Below are 19,757 nucleotides of genomic sequence, written 5' to 3'. Positions count from 1 at the left end.
AGATGTTTTAATAAACTAGATCCTGAGAAATTAACTTTCAGGGGTAGGCGGGGTAGGGTAAGGGTACATGGATATTTCAAGGGTTTACATTCACTATGACCATACTTTACCATCATCCCCTTCTTCTAGACTGTTTTTGGACTTCTAAACCAGTTTTAATCAGGAGAGACTGTGATCTCTGTCTCATGATAAGCTGAAAGAAAGCTTAACCCTTCAGAGTGCCCGCCCCCGCCAGCCAGAACTTCCACTCCCTACTGCCCAGAGAGATTGGGACAGTGACCAGCAGCCAGGAGGGGCCGGGCAGCTTTTCAAGGATGGGGTGCAGTGGTTTCACCCTTCCATCTCCTTTTAAAATGCTGGTCATTAGCTTCTAAACTGATATGCATCACAGTAACCTAACCGGCTGTGTCCAAAATCATCACGGGCGTTGACTGCAGCCATGAAATTAAAAGATCCTTGCTCCTTGGAAGAAAAGCTGTGATAAACTTAGACAGCCTATTAAAAAGCAAAGACATTACTTTGCTGACAAAGGTCCGTCCAGTCAAGTGACGTGAAAGTGAAAGTCGCTCAGTCCTGTCCGACTCTTTGCGACCCAGTGTTTTATACAGTCCATGGAATTCTCCAGGCCAGAATACTGGAGTGGGCAGCCTTTCCCTTCTCCAGGGGATCTTCCCAACCCAGGGATCAGGTCTCCCGCATTGCAGGCAGATTCTTTACCAGCTGAGCCACAAGGGAAGCCCATCTAGTCAAAGCTATGGTTTTTCCAGTAGTCATATATGGATGTGAGAGTTGGAACATAAAGAAGGCTGAGCACTGAAGAACTGATACTTTTGAACTGTGGTGTTCACAGTTGACAGCTGATTCTTGAGAGTCCCTTGGACAGCAAGGAGATCAAACCAGTGCATCCTAAAGGAAATCAACCCTGAATATTCATTGGAAGGACTGATGCTGAAGCTGAAGCTCCAATACTTTGGCCACCTGATGGGAAGAGCTGATTCATTGGAAAAGACCCTGATGCCGGGAAAGATTGAAGGCAGGAGGAGAAGGGGACGACAGGATGAGATGACTGGATGGCATCATCAACTCAACGGACATGAGTCTGAGCAAACTCTGGGAGACAGTGGGAGGACAGGGAAACCTGGCGTGCTGCAGTCCATGGGGTCGCAAAGAATCAGACACGACTGAGCGACTGAACAACAATCGGTTGTGACTTTACAATTGAAATATAGAGCTCTATTTCACTGAAAAAAATTTGAAGCAATAGAACTCTTGCAGTCATCAGGTGTAGTCTATCTCAAAGTACAAATAAAGAAATTAGAACCCAACAGTTGTTGAAACTTAAAACTTCCGCAAGCCGGTTCTCAGTGGCCCCGCCCCGGGGGAAACCAAGGTGACCGGGGCGTGGCCTCTTCCCCTTCTCGCCCATCCTCCTCCAGGTCCGCCCCGCGTGCGTTGTAGCGACGGCAGAGGGCGCTGCGGCGTGCGCCTGCGCCTGCGCCTGCGCCTTGGGGACCGGCGAGATGCCCCGCCTCTTCGTGAGCTCATCACCCCGCGTCGCGGTCGCGCGGAACCTGGCGTCAGAGAAGCCGCGGGGCAGTGCAGCCGGACAGTGAGGCGGTGAGTTGGTTCGCAAAGCCGTTGGGGATGGCACTGATCGGTGCCGATAACGGTCCAGGCTGGAGGGCGGGTGAGCGAGAGTGGGCCCAAGGCTACCTCTAGGAGGGTTTGCTCAGGAATGCCCCACGCCGCAGGGCCTGAGGGTGGTGGCTTCCGTGACTCCGTTTACTCTGGCTGCCTCTCGGTGTGTGGGGCCTGAGGGGAGAGGATAGGTGGCCTCATCTTGCATCCTGAGGATGTTCTGTGCAGCCTCGAGGTTAGGACTGGTCTCAGTGTCGATAGACAGAACTGTCTTAACCGAAGTTTTCCAGTGGTAGGCCACGCTGTCTTTTTCGGTAGCGAGCTGGACAGGTAGAGGCACAGTCTGAGTTATCTTTACTTCAAGTACCACGTAGTATTGCGGGTTACTGACCTCCCTGAGTACTTTAATAGGGGCATGTGTAGTGTTCTTTGGAAACATTGAGGAAGCAATGAATTCTGCCTGGGAAATGAGAGGAGAGTTCTCTAAAGAAGGAAAGTGAGAAAAGAGGATTTTGGGGTCCTCTTAACGCTGAAGTTATTGTAGGATAAGAAACTGATGTAAAAGGTAGTGTAACCTATACTATAGCTTGTATCCACCTTCTCCTGTCAGACTAACCTTGGGGGAGGTTTCTTAACTTCTCTTGAAGTCTCACTTTCCTTATGAGGAACGTAGAGATTATAATAAGAATATCTATTAAATGAGATGAGAGGGTTCAGTGAGCTAACCTACATGTAATACATAAAACAGGGTACATCATGGTACCCTGACTCATGGTACATCGTCAAACATACATTCATTGATAGAAGCACACCTCTATCTTGAGGAGCCTGGCTTCTTGGAAGTTGACTTCTTGCAGACCTTCCTACTCTTGATTCTCCTTGTTGTGGGGAATTGTTTCTGTTGCAGGGATGTGAGGCAGGATTTGGAAGTGCAGACGGTTGGTGCCCAAGAGAGTGTGAATACTGTTTACCCCAGCGAAACTGGCATGACCTCCTGCCTGTCTTTCCTACCCTTGCCAAGACACTGTTCTTGGGTCACAAATGAATTAAGCAGTACCACCTTGACTGAGATCTTCACAGGCAAAGGTTATTTAGAAATTGTTTGTTTTTTCTGTTATCCTTGGAAAACCTTCACAGTAGTCTTTTTGAGTTTGCAAATTTAAAGCAAGTAACTTGAACATGGATGCCTTAGATGTATGGTCTCCTCTGTCCATGGATAGAATTGAGGGGGCCATGAACTTGGATGAGAAGAAAAATTGCATCCTTATGTTCTCAAACTTCTAACTGAAATTTAGCATTTCCTTCAATTATAAATATAGTCAGCAAACCAAGTATTAACAGGGTGACTTTGTCACCAATAGAAATCACACATATTTTCGAATCTTAGGATATTGTATAAGTTCATCATAACTTTGAAATTATGGTAGTTGTTAGATTTGCTGCTAAATCTTGTTATATAATGTATAAATAAAGAACCACATATGCTATCACAAAATCTAATTTTTGTATTTGGTAAAATATTATTTCTGTATACAGTTGATCCTTACTATTCTCAGGCTCTGTATTTCCAAATTCATCTACATTCTAAAATTTATTTGTAGCCCCAAAATCATTTGCAGCGCTTTGTGATCTTGGACATGTGCGAGGTGGTGAAAATTTTGAGTGAACTGACACACATTCTTAGCTGCAGTTGAACAAGGAAGCACTCTGCTTTCTTGTTTCAGTTATCCTGCTGTAAACAAGTGTCTTTTTTTCAATCTGTTAGTGTTACGATTTTTGTATTTTTGTGGTTTTATTGGTGACTTCACTGTTTAAAATAGCCCTCCAAGCACAGTAGTAAAGCTCTCTTAGTGTTCCTAAGTCCAGGAAGACTGTGATGTGTCTTACGGAGAAAACACATCTGTAGATAAACATCATATAGGCGTGAATTATGTTGCTGTTAGCAGTGAGTTCAATATTAATAAATCGCCAATGTAAAATAAGGTGTCTTTAAACAGAAACACGCATAAAATAAAGTTACTTATTCATCAGTTGGCCCAAATTTACCAGAGTCTTGCAGGAACCTAATATAGTGTCTCCCCCAGAAGTAGTGGATCAGTGTTCACTAACTTGGTATTCAGTGACTTTATGGAACTTAACTGACTGGAATAATGAGAATGGACTATACTTGGTTTCCTTTCTAATCCTATGTATTTTATGTATTTAAAAACATCCTGAAAAGGGGTTTATAGGCTTTACAAAGCTACCTGGGGCGGCTGGGGGGCGGGGGGGAGGGTTCAGGGGTTTGCATGGAGGATTCTATAGCACACACACAAAAGTTAAGAAGCCTTATTATAGCTTTTGGGAGACATGTAGTCTCCCTCTGGCTCACACCCTCATTTACGCTCCTGCTGGCTCTTATATGCATTTTTGGCTGAGATCCCTGCATGGACTGTAAGAACTTTGCTCCCCCTTATTTGCTTGTTGAGTTTTTAATAAAATAATATTTTAAATTAAAAGATCCTGTGGTTTTATCTCTTGGAAAAGCAGCAAGGAGGGAGACGGGATCCTCTCTGTAGTCAGCTTGAGGAGAAGAAAATATGAGAGGTGGTAGGTATTAGTTGAGAAAGAAGACCATGCCACCTGGTAGGGCTTGTGAACGGGGCCTCTGGGACCGATCTATAGAAAAGTGTCAGGTCAACCCTGGCCAAGAGTTGCCTTACAGTCTTGATCCAAGGGAACCTTCTATAGCCCTCTGTCCTGATGGCCTCCTCTTACTGAAGCCCTGGTGTTGTTTCCACAGAGCTGTCTGGCCTTTAGCCCTTCATCCTTGGTTAAGGAGATGACCAACCAGGTAAGGCCTATGGAGAGGAAGAGTGCCAGTTGGTCTCTTTAGGGGTTCGAGCCCAATACATCGTCTGGGTTTGTAGTCAGAAAACTAGCATCTGATTCCTGCTTTGCTTGTGAAGAGGAGGGTATCCTGGGCACCTAGTCACCAGAGGGTTAGGTGGCACTAGTAAAAGGCACAGCACTGAGAGGAGGGTAATTTTATCTCAGTCTGTACCTCAGTTTACAAAGGGGTTGAGGAAGCTTAAAAGAATATGTACACAAAAACAAGAAAGAAAAATTAGAAAGGGAGAAACATGTCTTTGTAGTAAAATTAGGGACAGAGTTAACAGGTTATTATGCAGGCTGTGTAGTTTTATACAACTACAAAAATTAAGCTGCAAATTGGACTCTGAGCTTCCTGGTGCTCAGAGCAGGAAAAAGCACATAATTTATTATTCTTTTTGGGTGAGTGGAAGTAGAAGAGACTCTAGCTTCTTTAAGAACTAATTGTTTTCTTTAAAAGACTATAGTTTCTTTAAGAACTAACACTACAGACCTTGCATGAGCTCACAGGCGGTCGGTCAGGCCACAGCAAGGGCGGTACCTAACACTGGTGATTATATCTGCTGGGGCACAGGGTGGTGAGTTGGGGGGTGTTTTAGGGAAAGGATGGGACACATCTGAAATCTGACCGTTGGTTTAATGTGTCTTCTGTTCTTTTTTAGTACAGTATTCTCTTCAAACAAGAGCAAGGTAAGCAGCTTGCCAGTTCAAGCAAATTCACCTGTGAAAAGCTGTTGTCCCTGGTTTAAGGTTTTTGTCATGCTGACCAAACATGCAGTTCCCAACCATACTCACTTTACATAAGAATTGGCATGGGCAGCTGAAAACAAATACACTTCAGAACAAACAGCCACCAACAAAAAAAACAACCATTAACTTAAGGAGCAGGAGTCAAATGATAGACTGGAGAACTCTGGGCTGAGGAAAATTTTTCCCACTTGAGGAAGGTGTGACTGAGCTTCCCAGCTATCAGAGTGAAAGAAGGAAACTCTTTGAGTCTCAGGACTCTGTTAATACCAGCTCACCTGGGGAGGTAAACTTGAGCCTGGCCATGAACGCAGAAGTTCTCTTGGGAGCCTTTATTCAGGCTCCTCCACTTAAAACAAGTGTAGCGATTCTCACAGAGGGCCTTTGACCCTCAATAAAAGAGGAGGATAAAATAAGTGAATTTCTGTCAAGTCCACTGAGTGTATGAGTGGCAGTGGTAATGGTGGGGATTGGAGAAGGAGGGAGGGCAGTCTGTCTGGAAAGGTAACTGGCCAGTGACAGTGGACTTCATACCTGGAAAGGAGGGTGTGCATGCACTATTCACATGTGTCTCGTTTCTTCACCACAGCCTAGGTAAGTTACGTAAAGCCCAGAGAAATTTGTGAAATGCCTAGTAAAGCTCTTCCACTTTAAGAAGTGACATTTAGGCAGTCTGAAGTTTAAACCCAAAGCATTCTTTCAAGTTAGCAAGCATAGGTAACTAGTCACCTTGTCAGTCAGCTACGTTGTATGCACCTAATGCCATCTGGTGGCAAGCTGGCAGACTTGGGTCAGGTGGGGATTGTAATGGAAGCCAAGATTCTATATGTAACTCACAGCTGTTTAAGTTGAATGTCCTTGTATTCATGTCTTGAAAAGGTGTCCCTGAAGAATTGGTGCCAGGTGTGAAGAAAACCTTCTTGTGCATTTGTTACATTTATATTCCTATCCCAGGTCTGCAGACCCATCTGTATGGCCCACCAGATATACAGCTTACAGACTTAGGATTTAAAGTGGACTTTAGTTAGTAGGGAGGTTAGGTTTTTAGGTTTGAGTACCAGCTCTGCTTCTTCATAGCTTTTGACTTTGGGTGAGCTACTAGGCTTCTCTAAGCCTCTGATTTTTATCTGTAGCATGAAGATGCTGTTCATAGGGATGTTGTGGTTAATTGAAGTAATCCCTACAAAAGGATTAAAGTATTAACTGACCCATTAAGCATAATAGACTTGTGGCAAAAGGCAAATCATGTGGCACCTATTTTAATTATTTATATTCGGACCTGTATTATTTACAGTTGACCTGCCTACTGGTTTCCAAAGATCTCTAAGAAATAACTCTTAACAGGTTTGATCTCTTCTGGGGGTGGGTTTCGCTTTAGCCAAGTGAGAGCTATTCCAAACTAATGCATGTCAGACAGCATACTAAAGTAGAAAGGACACTGGACTATTCCAGTACTGCTCCCCCACCTGGTAAACCTGTGTTTGGAGCAAGTGACTTCTTCAGAACCTCTGGTTTTCTTATCTGCCTCCACTGTTCTAATAAAAGCTGTGTGGGAAAGCCATCTGCAAAACAGTAGAGCAGATACAGGTGGATATTACCTCAGAATTGGTGTAACAGTGTTTCTGCTTTATCTTAGCACGTTCAGTTTAGAAGTTGCATGAAGACTTTATATGAATGACTTTCTGTTCCAGCCCATGATGATGCCATCTGGTCAGTTGCTTGGGGGTCAAACAAGAAAGAAAACTCTGAGACAGTGGTCACAGGATCCCTGGATGACTTGGTGAAGGTCTGGAAATGGTGAGTGCTCTTTTCCTCTACAATACAGCCTTGGAAATTGGGGTTTTTCTTCTGGGCTCCCAAGTTGCAATCAGAGAAGTATTGACTAGTTATCTAAGCAAGAAAGCAATGGCGATATGGTGGTATAAAAAGGCAGACTCTTTTTTTTCTCACTTGTTTTCCTGTTATTCACTGTTAAGGCCTTATAGTTGAAAGAAAAAAAATGCTATGGTTATAAGTTGGCTGCATTTGGTGTTCTGTGGCTCTTCATTTCCTCTCTTGATTCTGCATTTCACAGACCTCTGGTAATGCATAGTTGCAGGAACCCCAAATTTCAGATGCCAGGTACCATGTGTTGTATGTGAAGAAATCCATTTCTCTGTCCCCCATTGAAGGCGTGATGAGAAGCTGGACCTACAGTGGAGTCTGGAGGGCCATCAGCTGGGTGTGGTGTCTGTGGACATCAGCCACACCCTGCCCATTGCTGCATCCAGTTCTCTTGATGCTCATATTCGTCTCTGGGACTTGGAAAACGGCAAACAGATAAAGTCTATAGATGCAGGACCTGGTAAGAGTTTTACTCTTAGAGAAGATACTAGAGGTTTACGATCCCTTTTTGATACCTTTAGGGAGAGATGTATTTTAGTGTTTAGAAGCTTTTGGATTTGAGATTGGTAATATGGGTGTATGAACTGCATGTTATGTAATACCTTCAATGGGACTGGGATAGCACTCTAATGAAATACTAGTATCTCAGCAACTAAACATGAGTATTTACATTAGGAGATAAAGATAAGCTATAAATAGCCTTATATCAGTTCCAGTTTTATTGCCAAGTGAGTTTGGGTACTAAAATTATTTCTAAAAACTCAGTTTTCATCACCTTTGGGTTTCACATTGCTGACTCGGGATTGTGGACCTGTGTTTGAACGGTCCACAGTTTCTCTGTTTGCCACATTCTGAGTTGATCCACTCATTGCCTTATAGAGGTCTAGAATGTAAAGCACTGTGTCCTCCTAGATCTGTGTCATGGTAATCTCAACTAGTTATGATTAAAGTGCTGATTTCCAGTATATGATTGATACATGAAACTTCTAAAGAAACAAATCGATTTTTTTAAAGTTCTGTAGGACAGCATAGTCTTGTCCATTAGCCTTGATAAACATCTGAAGTAATGGGAATTAATAATTTCATTGGGACAAACAACATGGCATTTCGGATTCCTTGTGGCCCTATATTTACTTGTATATGACCATGTAGCTTTCATGAGCAGAGCCTGTTCTGCCAGAATGGGTGATGACTGGAAGAGAGTACAGAGAGCCTGGTGCCTCTCTGGCACAGTCCTCCATGGAGTGATTACAGAACTGCTCAGGGCTTTTCTTAACATAATTCCCTGGATAGGAGCCCCAGTAGATTTGCTTCCCACCAGTTATGTTCAGTAGCATCCTATAGGTTGTACTTATTTTGGAAAGAATGATGGTCCCAGGGTTTTAAGGACTCTGTGTTGTCTGAAAACTGAGTTCATTTCCTCTCAGTGCCAGTATTCAATATCTCTGAGTCTTAACTGTTGGAGCTTTTTAAGGAATACATATGTTGTTGTTGTTGTTGTTCAGTTGCTCGGTCGTGTCTGACTCTTTGTGACCTCATGGACTAGCATGCCAGGCTTCCATGTCCTTCACTATTTCCCGGAGTTTGCTCAGACTCATGTCCATTGAATACATATGTCCAGTTCCTATTTTGGATCCACTGAATCAGTTTTGGAGTGTGTGGACCAGGATATGTATTTGAAAAAAGTCACCCAAACATTCTGACTCCCCAGATAATTGTTTTTGCATGTGTCCTTGCCCTATTGGTATCTCTTACGGAGGACCTGGGTCCCCAAACTAATGCACAAAGTCTGTGAAGCTGAGAAGAGGAGGAAGAGGTGGATCTATTGCTGCCTCTTCATCTTGGGCACTTAAACCCTCCCATGACGCTAAGGTCACTGTGTGGCTTTGTAGCCCCGGGCACACCACAGTTGAAGAAATGAGTGCTGGATTGGTTCTAAGGAAAAGGATGAAATCTGTATCCAGCTTGCCTTTCCTGACAAATAGTATCTTAAACTACATATTGGTTCCAGTTGTGGCAAGTGATCATTGAAAGATTACTGTTAGGAAAGAAAAAAGATACTGAGATGAATATAAGGTTGGATTTATTTTCTTTTTTGGATAGGAATCTTCATAAAACTATACCAGACCGTTAAACAACAGTTATTTGAGTAAATAATAAAATCAAACATTGCTATTGACAACTAAGGAGCAGCTCAGTTGAATTCACCTAAAGGTAAAACTAGTAAATCTAGGTCTAATGAATTTAGGCAAATGGACATTTACGTTATACGAGTCTTGAAAATATGCCTGGAGAATGTGAAAGGAGGAACAGAAGGAGGAGGAAAGAGAAAGATCTCAGATCCTGAAGAAGAAAGTGAAGAAGTAGAAGAAAGGGAAGATGACAGGGAAGATCCTTCATTTGATACCTCACCCAGGCAGTGGCTACAGCAACCTGATGTCAAAGATGTCGAAGAAGAAAGTGGAAGCATAGGGGCATCTGAACATCAGATGGTTCAGGATGTCACAGTGTAAAGAAGAGTTACTCTTTTCACTGATGAAGTGGAACTTAGTGATTAAAATAAATATTATGCAAATGTTAAATTTTAGAGTGCAAGGTTAAATTGAGGAATAAAAGTTCCTTCAATTTCTAGGAAAAGGACATTCATCACTACAAGTTTTATATTATTAAACAGCTAATAAGGGAAATGTAAAAGTAATTCCAAAGTGATTTTATTAAACTTCAAGGAATCATAATCAGATTTTCTAATAACCATTATTCCTGTAAACAACTAATTATAATAGGAATAAGAGAACATAATCCTTCTAGAATAAATGGCATAGTCATTAGATAGACACTAAAAAGCAGTCTTGTGAGAGATTGATTATAATAAAAGCTTTTTTAGATCTTCTTGGTTGACTGAGCACTTTTGAAGTTAATTTCCTGTTTGAAACAAGTATTTCTTAACTGATAGAGGTAAATTAATTACTACTTTGAGTATGTGTGTTCAGATTTGCAAGAGATTTTTATTTTAAAACTCACTCTGGTATATGGTACTGACTCATCTGTGGTGGGAGCCCCTATCTGCCATGAGTCGAGTTCAAGGAGACCTCTCTCCTGTGGGCTGAGAAGGGCTTGACCTCTTTGAGCCCTGCCCTCAGAGTAAGGAGAGTGACTTGGGAAGGAGCCTTTCTTCTCCCTTTCATCTGATAAGCACTGTTTCTGGGCAGGTACAGGAAGGGCAGGACTTAGGGAATGTTCCCATGCAAGACTGGGCATGGGCAAAGGGATCTCGACCAGCACTGAACAACTGGACTATTCCTTGATCTCTAGGCTCTGACCCCAAGCCTCCTAAAGCTCTTTGAGATTGCCTGTGAAGAGTTTCCCACATAACTGAGAAAAGAAATGCTGAAATATCATCAGTGGTCCAGATGGAAGTATAAAGCACATGTGCTTACCCAGGCTGCCCATGAGTCTGGAGACCTTTACACAGAAGCACTGTAATACAGAAATAGCATCTGAATAGAACCTTTGAAATCAGATTGTGTGATATAACTTAAAAACTAGTTGATTAAAAAAAAAAGCCTCTTTCCAGTCCTTATTCTCTTGCTAGTTTGTGATAAATACTTTGTCATATTATAGTTTTATATAAGAATATTTTTGGTCTCTTCATTTATTTGCGGCTTATTGAGGTAGACTTTCACCTCTATAATTACACTCTGAAATTAACCCATTATACAGTTTTAACAAGTTTTAGTAAATTTCCACAGTTGTGTAGCCATCACTCCAATTCAGTTTTAGAACACTTCTATGTCCCCCAGATGTTCCCTCACGCCCATTTATAGTTAACCTGTGCTCCCACCCTCAGCCTCAGACAACCACTGATGAGCTTTCTTGTCTCTATAGTTTTGCCGTTTTGAAAGATTTCACATAAGTGAAATTGTATTGTCTTACATATCTTTCTTTAGCATAATGTTTTTGAGGTTTATCCATGTTGTAATATGTATCAGTAGTCTGTTCTTTTTTATTGCTTAGTAGTAAGTATTCCGTTATAGGGATATTCCACATTTTGTTCTTTCATTCATCAATTGATGGATATTTGGATTCTCTCCAGTTTTTGAGTATATTTAATAATGCTGCTGTGAGCATCCAGGTTCAGTTCTGTTCATGAAGATGTGTTTCCATTTCTCTAGAAGTAGAATTGCTGAGTATTATGGTGTGTGTTTTCAATTACGCTGTCAAAACTGTTTTTCAAAGTAGCTATATCATTTTATATTCCCTCCAGTGTATGAGGATTTTGGTTTCACTACACCCTTGCTAACACTTGGTATTGTCCTGTCTGTCTACATTTTTAGTGAAAAGTTAAGAAACCCTTAAATTAAATTGGTATAGAATTAATATCTTTACAGCATATTAATGTTGGGCATATTAATGTTGGGCTTCTGACTGAAGCACCTGAACAGTGCAACTCAGTGACTTAACAGCTGTTAGAGATGACATAGTTCGTGGAAACCTGTATGAGGAGGTAGGAGACAGTGATTCTCCAGCTTAACAAGGGTCTTTGTGAATTTCAGGCCATGCTATGCCCATATTAATACAATTAATATCTTTACAATGTCCTATTCTGAATCAGGACACTATTCCTCCAATTTTAAAATATGTATCTTTTGGTAAAGCTTTAAAATTTTTAAAATTAAGGTCAGATCTTTTCTCACTATAGTTTTTCCTTTTTTTCTGTTCAGTGGATGCCTGGACTTTGGCCTTTTCTCCTGATTCTCAGTATCTGGCCACAGGAACTCACGTGGGAAAAGTGAACATTTTTGGTGTGGAAAGTGGGAAAAAGGAGTATTCTTTGGACACAAGAGGAAAATTCATTCTTAGTATTGCATATGTAAGGAAATATTGTTTTGTTTCTGTCTGATTCTTTGAGTTTACTCTTCTAGCCTGTTGTATTCCTTGATAAACGTTCTGCATTGGTCTCACTAGGAAGCTGCTGGCTTGGTTTGCCTGCCAGCCAGTTAGGCCTGTAACCAGCAGATTACTTGTGTTTGAGGGGAGATGGCTTAACAACATGGGAGTTTCAAATGATTTTCGTATGTTCTCTACAGAGTCCTGATGGGAAATACCTGGCCAGTGGAGCCATAGACGGAATCATCAATATTTTTGATATTGCAACTGGGAAACTTCTGCATACGCTGGAAGGTGTGGTTCATCATTTTGTGCAAACTGGGTTATCAGATCACAAAGGAAGACTTACTCTTTCATTAAAATGCTACTAAATGGCAAATGAGCCTTAGATTTGCAAAATACCACTCTCAGTTAGAAATCCGAAATGCCTCTAAAGTTCACTTTTGTCACTGTGCTGCTGCTGCTGCTACTGCTAAGTCGCTTCAGTCGTGTCCAACTCTGTGACCCCATAGACAGCAGCCCACCACGCTCCCCCGTCCCTGGGATTCTCCAGGCAAGAGAACTGGAGTGGAGTGCCATTGCCTTCTCCGTTTGTCACTGTAGTTGTAACCTAGACATATTAGTTTTTGTACCAGTGTTTTAAATGCTTATTTTGGTGAACAGGCTTACTTTTTATTTATGTGTTAATATATCCTAGCTACATGAGTATCTTATTTCTGTCATGTTTGGCTCTAAAGAACTTTGTGATTGGAAAATAGCCCCTTTTTGTTGATAGTTTGAAGGTAAATGAAAGTTCTGTGCCCACTCTGCACTGGTGACCTCTGGACAGGAGGATGGAATACTAGGACAGGGAAAGTGTTGGAGGGAGACCTCTTCAGTGCATCCTTTACCCTACAACAAAGGATTTGGTAGGGAACTAGCATCCTATTTGTTCAGCATACAAATCAGAAACAATGCATATTTCCATGTTTAACCATATCTTTAGGGGCAGAGGAGTTTTGTGTAAGCAATGTATCCTGAGGTCCAGTTGGTCAGGGAAGGGATCTGAGGAGAAATGGATCCCAGGAGGAGGGGCCTGGGTTTTGTGCATGTTTCTAGAGCGTTATAAAGAAGGGTCCAGTCTGTAGCTCGCCTCTGACTGAAGCACCTGAGCAGTGCAACTCAGTGATTTAACAGCCGTTAAAGATGACATAGTTCGTGGAAACCTGTATGAGGAGGTAGGAGACAGTGATTCTCCAGCTTAACAAGGGTCTTTGTGAATTTCAGGCCATGCTATGCCCATTCGCTCCTTGACTTTTTCCCCGGATTCACAACTCCTTGTCACTGCTTCAGATGATGGCTACATCAAGATATATGATGTGTAAGTTACCTGTTGGGATTCAACACTTCTCTCTTAATATCAATGCCTGTTTTGTCTCTTATCATTAGGAGGAGCCCTAGCAAGTGAGCTGCTCCCTCTTATGTCTAGGAAAGACATGTGTTCAGGTCCTGTCAGATTCTGAGGTCTCCCCAGTCATTCCTCCCCTGTCAGTATCCCTGCTTTGAGCTTAGGACGATATAGAGGGAGACGTGCATGGGTTACCGATTAGGATCAGCTACTTGCTACTTCTTTTCCAGCATCCTGTCACTTGTGGGGCATGCTGATTTTAAATTCTTTTGGACAGGTGAGTAGTGTACAGATGAACAGATGGAGCCATGGGCTGTAGCTAGCTTGAAGTAATGATGAAAAAGTTAGAACATTTGTTTTCCGAGGGTGTGATGTTCTAGAAGGCATTCCTCTGCCCTAGTTAGGGAGTTGTCTGTTTATTAGCCAGCTTACAGCAGGTCTAGATAAGGGAGCTTTTTTGTTGTTGGTTTTTGACCGCAGGTATAAAATTGAGTTAGTTAGTCTTCAGTTCACAACTCACTTTCATTGTAAACCTGTGCATAGGCTCTTTCTCTTTTCCTTTTCCCCTATATTTCTCAGTCCCCACTCTGTTCCCCGCTGAGGTCTCTCCTATAAGGTGTTTGACGTGTGTACCTGATTCTTTGACTCCGTACTGCAATCAGTGTGCCTGGTTTCTGGCTTCCGAATGCGGCATTCGAATCCACTGGGTGCATCCGTCACCCTTCTCTATGCCCCAGCGATGGGTGCCACACCATGACCATCCACGTGTGTGTTACTTTGTGGGCCTGTGAGAGTTTTGCAGGAGTTTAAATTTGGGAGCTTTTGGACAACAGAAAGTTGTCAAATAGACATGGAAGTAGAATTGCAGTTTCTGGAGTTAGAGCTGAACGAGCTGTTAGGGTCCAAGAGAAGATGTCTGTCTCAGGTTGTGCCTGCTTGTCAACAGCAGGGCCAGTATAAATACTAGCAATTTCTTAAGGGTTCAGCTCTCTTTAATAAGGCTTTCACTGTTAACAGTTTCATCATCTTCCCAACTACCGGTGAGGAAGCACAGGTTAAGGTCCCAATCATATTGCAGGTGAGGAACCCATGCTGAGGTGGTGGTTTGGCCAAGATGCTGATACTGAATGAACATCTGGGACTTTTACCTTCTCATGGTCCCCCAGCTTTCTACTGAGGCCACCTCTCCTCTTAACTGGGGTCTTCTCTACTCCACTGACTTCAGGGGTGAAACTGCTGACCTTAGTCAGGTCTTAGGATTGTTCTCCTGCCATAGGTGATTTGATTTCACTTTTTTAAAAGGGAAAGTGACTATAGTCATTAGACCTGTCTTATTCTTGGTTAAGTTAAAAATGGTCTGTCCAAGTCACACCTGTTGTAAAGAATACATTTTGATACCTTCCTTAGACACAGGTACTGGCTCCACATGGAAAGGATGCTAGGTGGGTAGGGGCAGAACCTGCAGCTACTCTGAGATGGCTATTTGCCTGCTGGTTCTGTTTCCTCATCTTAGGAATTGGCTTGTTGAGCCTTCTTTATTTTGAATTTCTAAGCTCTGCTTGTTTAGGATCCTATTTTTGGCTCTTGGAGGCTCTGACATATTTGGGGTTAATGCTATTGAAGATTTTGTTTCTGCAGTATGTGATGCTACTTCAGTGAAAAGAGAATTTCTATGTTAATACTGTCATTTTAAGGATAGCAGATTGGGTCCAATTAAATGGACACAGTACACCTTCCATTTCAGTGATTATATTCTAAAAGTTAACGTCTCCGTTTTATTTGAAACTTTCCCATTTCAGACAACATGCCAACTTGGCTGGCACATTGAGTGGCCACGCATCCTGGGTGCTGAACGTTGCATTTTGTCCTGATGACACACACTTTGTTTCCAGGTACTTATGACTCTTATCAGTTCCTAAAACGTTAGGAAGATGAAGATGGTCATCTTGTATGAATTGCCTTAAAATTTGAAGATGGTGTGACCCTTTTCTTATTCAGGTAGCCTTTGTTTTCTGCAGTGTTTTTTAAATTGTCAGGTTAATTGTTCTTAGCTGGAACAAAGATGGATTTTTTTGAGCAACTCAGTTCTATTTCTTCCTTATAAATCTAGGCCTCTACCTACAGTAGGTAGGGATCCTTTATAAGGATACCTGTATTCCAATAGTAACTATAGATATGCAAATCTGTAAAATGTTATGCTTTGAGACCCCACTGTTGTTTAGGCCCAGGATGGCCAAGACAGTTGAAAAACAGGAGATGGATGGCTTAATAGCACTGCACAGAGGTTTCTGGAAGACTCTGAGAGCCTTTATTTTGAAGCTTTAACCAGTTTCCCTCCCATCCAGAGGGAGCCTCTCATCCAAGACTCCTGACAAGAATATTTAATATGAGGGCCAAGCAGATCAGAAGTTTGGGGAGATAGCTGCTCTGTGAGTGGGGAAAGCCAGCCAGTTGTGCCAACATTCTTGACCACCTTTTGGGGACCAGGTCAGCCGCTTATGTACACACGCACCAAGGGGGCCTTTAGGTAGGCTGGGTCAAGGAGTGTGGAATTTTTGGTCAGATTCTTTCCAACTTCACACCGGTCTGAAAACTTTTCTGATACTGATGTTTCCTTTTTTAAAATAGTTCATCTGACAAAAGTGTTAAAGTTTGGGATGTTGGAACAAGGACTTGTGTTCACACCTTCTTTGATCACCAGGATCAGGTATGGCATAATTAACATTTAAATTCCTTTGTCTTTGGATTGCTAGCATTGTCTGCTCTGCCAAAACTCATTCATTTCCCTAACCTTGCTGCTCAGGTTGTCAAGATCAGGTGAGCCTCAGAGCTGAGCTGCTCTGATTGCTTGGATGTCTATCCAGCCAATGTTCCAGTGGACTCTCTGGGGTGCAGAGGCTAGGAGTGTGTTGTCAGCCTGGAAACCCACAAGGCATGATATGTCTACCCATGATATGGGTAGACTGGAAAACTTGGACTAGCTGCACAGCCTTTAAATGACTTCTTTGAAACATGTTGCAGCAATGCCTAGAGCATGCCTGGGCCTTTTTCTGGATACAGCTGGGCCATGGCTGTCTCAGGAAGGACCTGCTTCTTCAGAAGCTTCCGTTCCATCCCACAGCCATCACTTTCTCTTTTGGAGCTGCCCAAAGAAGTGATGTGATTTTTTTTTCTTTGAATATACTTGAAGCCAGAAATTGTTAATAGGTTGTTTGACTTTAAAGATATTGCTAAGTTTTATTTCAGCCTTTAAATTAGGAAAAGAGGCTGTATTCTCACAGGAGTCTTCCTGTGAGATGAATGTGAAATGTTAAGGCATTGTAGGGTAGGGCTTCTCAGTCTTTAATGTACCCTGGGGATCTGGTAACAATACAGATTCAGTAGGTCTGGCCTGCGCCTGAGTTTTTGTCCCAAGCTTCAGGTGAGTCTAGCGCTGCTAGTTCCAACAACTTTTGAATAGCAAGGGTCTTGGGGAAGCAGTATAAAAAATAAAATACCCATGGCAGTATAAAGTCATCTTTCATTAATTACGTATTTTGTATGTTCTTAGGATCATCTCATAGAATCTCTTTGGAATGCATTTTAAAGTTAACAAATGCTCATGCTTTTTTACACTTAATCTTACATTGTTGCCCATGAAGTTGAGAGGATTTAATCTTGACATTCCACTCCTGGATTTAAATATTGTACTCAGGAAGGAAGTCCTGGCTGGCTGTGTTGCTTTGTGTGAGAGAGTCAGTGTGTGGTGCGGTCCTCAGAGGAAGACATTTGGAATGGAAATAAAGCCATCACCTGGCCCGCTCACAGCACTGAAGTCAGGGCTAGAACACCCACCTCAGGGATAGAGTGACAGGCTTGACCTGATGAAACTCCTACCACATCAGTTCTGTCTGGGAAGAAGGTGTAAATCTGTTAACTCAACATGTAGCAAATGAAATCAATGACATGCAATACCAAGTTATCTAGCTCCTGGGGACAGGCAGGTTTCATAGGCTTCTAATAAGAGAGTGAGAATTACTGACGTAAGTTGTAGGCACAAGCAGGTGGACGAGGAGCACAGTTTGCAGTTATCCCCATAGGTGGTGGTGACCTCAGGGTAGCTGTGGGGCCTTTTCCTTCCTGGAGACCTGAGAACCCCTCATGGGTTCCATCTTTACAACATTAGGTCACTTCCTCAATTGTGAATCTTTGAAAGGTTTGTAAATACCTTGATTTATGTTTAGAAATGAATTATCTGGAGTTGGGAGTGATGATAATTAAACAGTAGTAATAGAAGCTGCCTGATTAAAGGAAAAGCCCCATTCTCACTGTTGAGAAAGCATGAGAACATCCTCATCTCAGTGTTTTTCTGGATTCAGTATAATGAGAGTAGGGTAAGGGTATTTGTTCATAAAGAATAAAGGTTTAGTAGAACTTTTTCTCTTTATTTACAGGTCTGGGGAGTAAAATACAATGGAAATGGCTCAAAAATTGTGTCTGTTGGAGATGACCAGGAAATTCACATCTATGATTGTCCCATTTAAACATCAACATCTTCCAGGCTAATGCTGCAGAGAGAATGTATAGATTGATCATGACATTCCTTACCTTTCTAGCTTGTTAATATAGCATTTATTAAAAAGTTTATCAAAAACTTAAATTTTGTAGATACATGTAAATCTTTTCATGTTTTATTGGAAATGCGATTCATACTTTAACATAAAGTATTCTTAATGCAAACACTCATGTTCTTCAACATGCTTCTTTCTCATTTGCCCTGTTACTGATAGAACAGTAAGAGGAGTTGTTGTCATTCTGTGACAGTGAGGATTGCCTCAGGAACGAGGACATGCAGGCATGTACTAAAGTTTCCAGTATAGAAATTTAGGCTCACTCTTCCAGGGGATGAGCCATGCAGAGGCTGTGATAGGAAGCTAATCTATTTTAGAATGTGATCCTGAAAGAAACAGGTAATTTGGGTGGGAACATTCTTTAGTCCTTTCTGAGCATTCTTCTATTTGGTAGATTAAAAATGCCCCGTGCCATACTCTTTTTCACCCTGTTAATTTTAGAGAAGCCTGTAACTTGCGGTGGGTATTACTGCCTTAATAATGTTTACAGGCTCAAGCCTGTATCTACTCTGGTTGACCTCCAGCCCTCCCTCAGTTATCCCAGAGCTCCTATACCTGTTTTCTCAGTGGCCCACTTGAGACATGGTCTGCATGTAACAGGAAAGGTGTAAGTAGCTAACACTCCAAAGTTTGTTGCTTTTTACTGATCATAACAACTTCATATGCTTCATGTCAGGTCCCATGCTTTTCCTCAACTCCCCATAACCCTTAAATCAAGCCCATCCTCTCTTTTCTCTCCTGCCTCTGCCTTGTTCACCCTCCTATAGCTGAAGCAGGAGGTAGACGGGCGCCCAACCAGAGTAAGGCAATTGGAAATTCATTCCCTGTGGACGGAAACTCCCAAGACAAGAAGAGCAGGATAATTAAGGGAGGAAGCTGGGCCCTGGTCATACTGCATATTTCTCATTCTCAAAGTCAGGAGACCTCCCTGACCACACATGCACAGAAAGGCTCCTTGGAGGTCAAAGGGGAGTGATGCCAAGGGATGTTGTACCCACAGGCCTCTTCAGTAGAATCCATCTTGACTAAGAAATGTGTGCACACACATAGAGGAAGATCCTGAGATACACCAAATGTGGACTGTGAACTGGGCAAATCTACATGACTGGCCAAAGGAAACCCAGAAAAAAAATGCCCTTTAAAAGGCATTCAGACTGTCAGGAGAGTGCAACAAAGGGACTCTTTGAGTCTGCCCATGTATCTATCTATACGTGCTGTACTCCTCCCCTCCCCCCCCCCCCCCCCCTTTTACTTGCTTTACTGCTTTTTGTCTTTGTGTAAATTCTTTTCTACAAAGCCAAAGGGCCAGGGCCCCTTTCCCTGACCTCTGGGCCAGTGATTAGGATTCGGTGCTTTCCCTGCCATGACCCGACCTCAATCTCTGGGAACCCAAGCCCCGCTTTAAGATGCTGCAGCCTGAGGCCACCCGAGATCATAGCCACATAGCCCTGGCCATTTCCTCTGCCTTCCTCAGATGTTCCTTCCTGACTTTCATAGGTTTCACTGCTTTCAGGTTGTTCTCAGGTGTCTGCTCCCAGTAAGAGGCCTTCCCCTGGTCCCTTTCCCATTATTCTCATTCGTCACTGCAGTCATCATTGCCTGATGTATTTATCCCCACCCCAAATATAAGCTCCATGAGAGCAGAAACTCCATTCCATTTTATCAACCAATATGAGGCAAACTGGCACCTTAGCACTGGTCATTGGAAATAAAACTAAGTAAAAAAATAAAAA

At 42.4% G+C, this 19,757-nt stretch overlaps 1 protein-coding gene across 1 annotated transcript; it reads left to right on the top strand.

Moving 5' to 3' along the window:
* Positions 1-1,509: 1,509 nt before the first annotated feature.
* Positions 1,510-18,053, top strand: SKIC8 (SKI8 subunit of superkiller complex). The gene is made up of 11 exons (XM_061158903.1): positions 1,510-1,617; positions 4,421-4,471; positions 5,172-5,199; positions 6,948-7,053; positions 7,428-7,600; positions 11,862-12,010; positions 12,228-12,321; positions 13,294-13,387; positions 15,214-15,306; positions 16,043-16,121; positions 17,848-18,053. The coding sequence occupies exons 2-11, from the start codon at positions 4,460-4,462 to the stop codon at positions 17,935-17,937; spliced, it is 918 nt and encodes a 305-aa protein (XP_061014886.1). The 5' UTR covers positions 1,510-1,617; positions 4,421-4,459; the 3' UTR covers positions 17,938-18,053.
* The last annotated feature ends 1,704 nt before the right edge of the window (positions 18,054-19,757 follow it).

Source organism: Dama dama, chromosome 13, assembly GCF_033118175.1.
Source record: "Dama dama isolate Ldn47 chromosome 13, ASM3311817v1, whole genome shotgun sequence".
Classification (NCBI taxonomy): domain Eukaryota; kingdom Metazoa; phylum Chordata; class Mammalia; order Artiodactyla; family Cervidae; genus Dama; species Dama dama.
The sequence above is the reverse complement of the archived record's forward strand: the minus strand, read 5'-3'. Positions and strand labels throughout refer to the sequence as shown.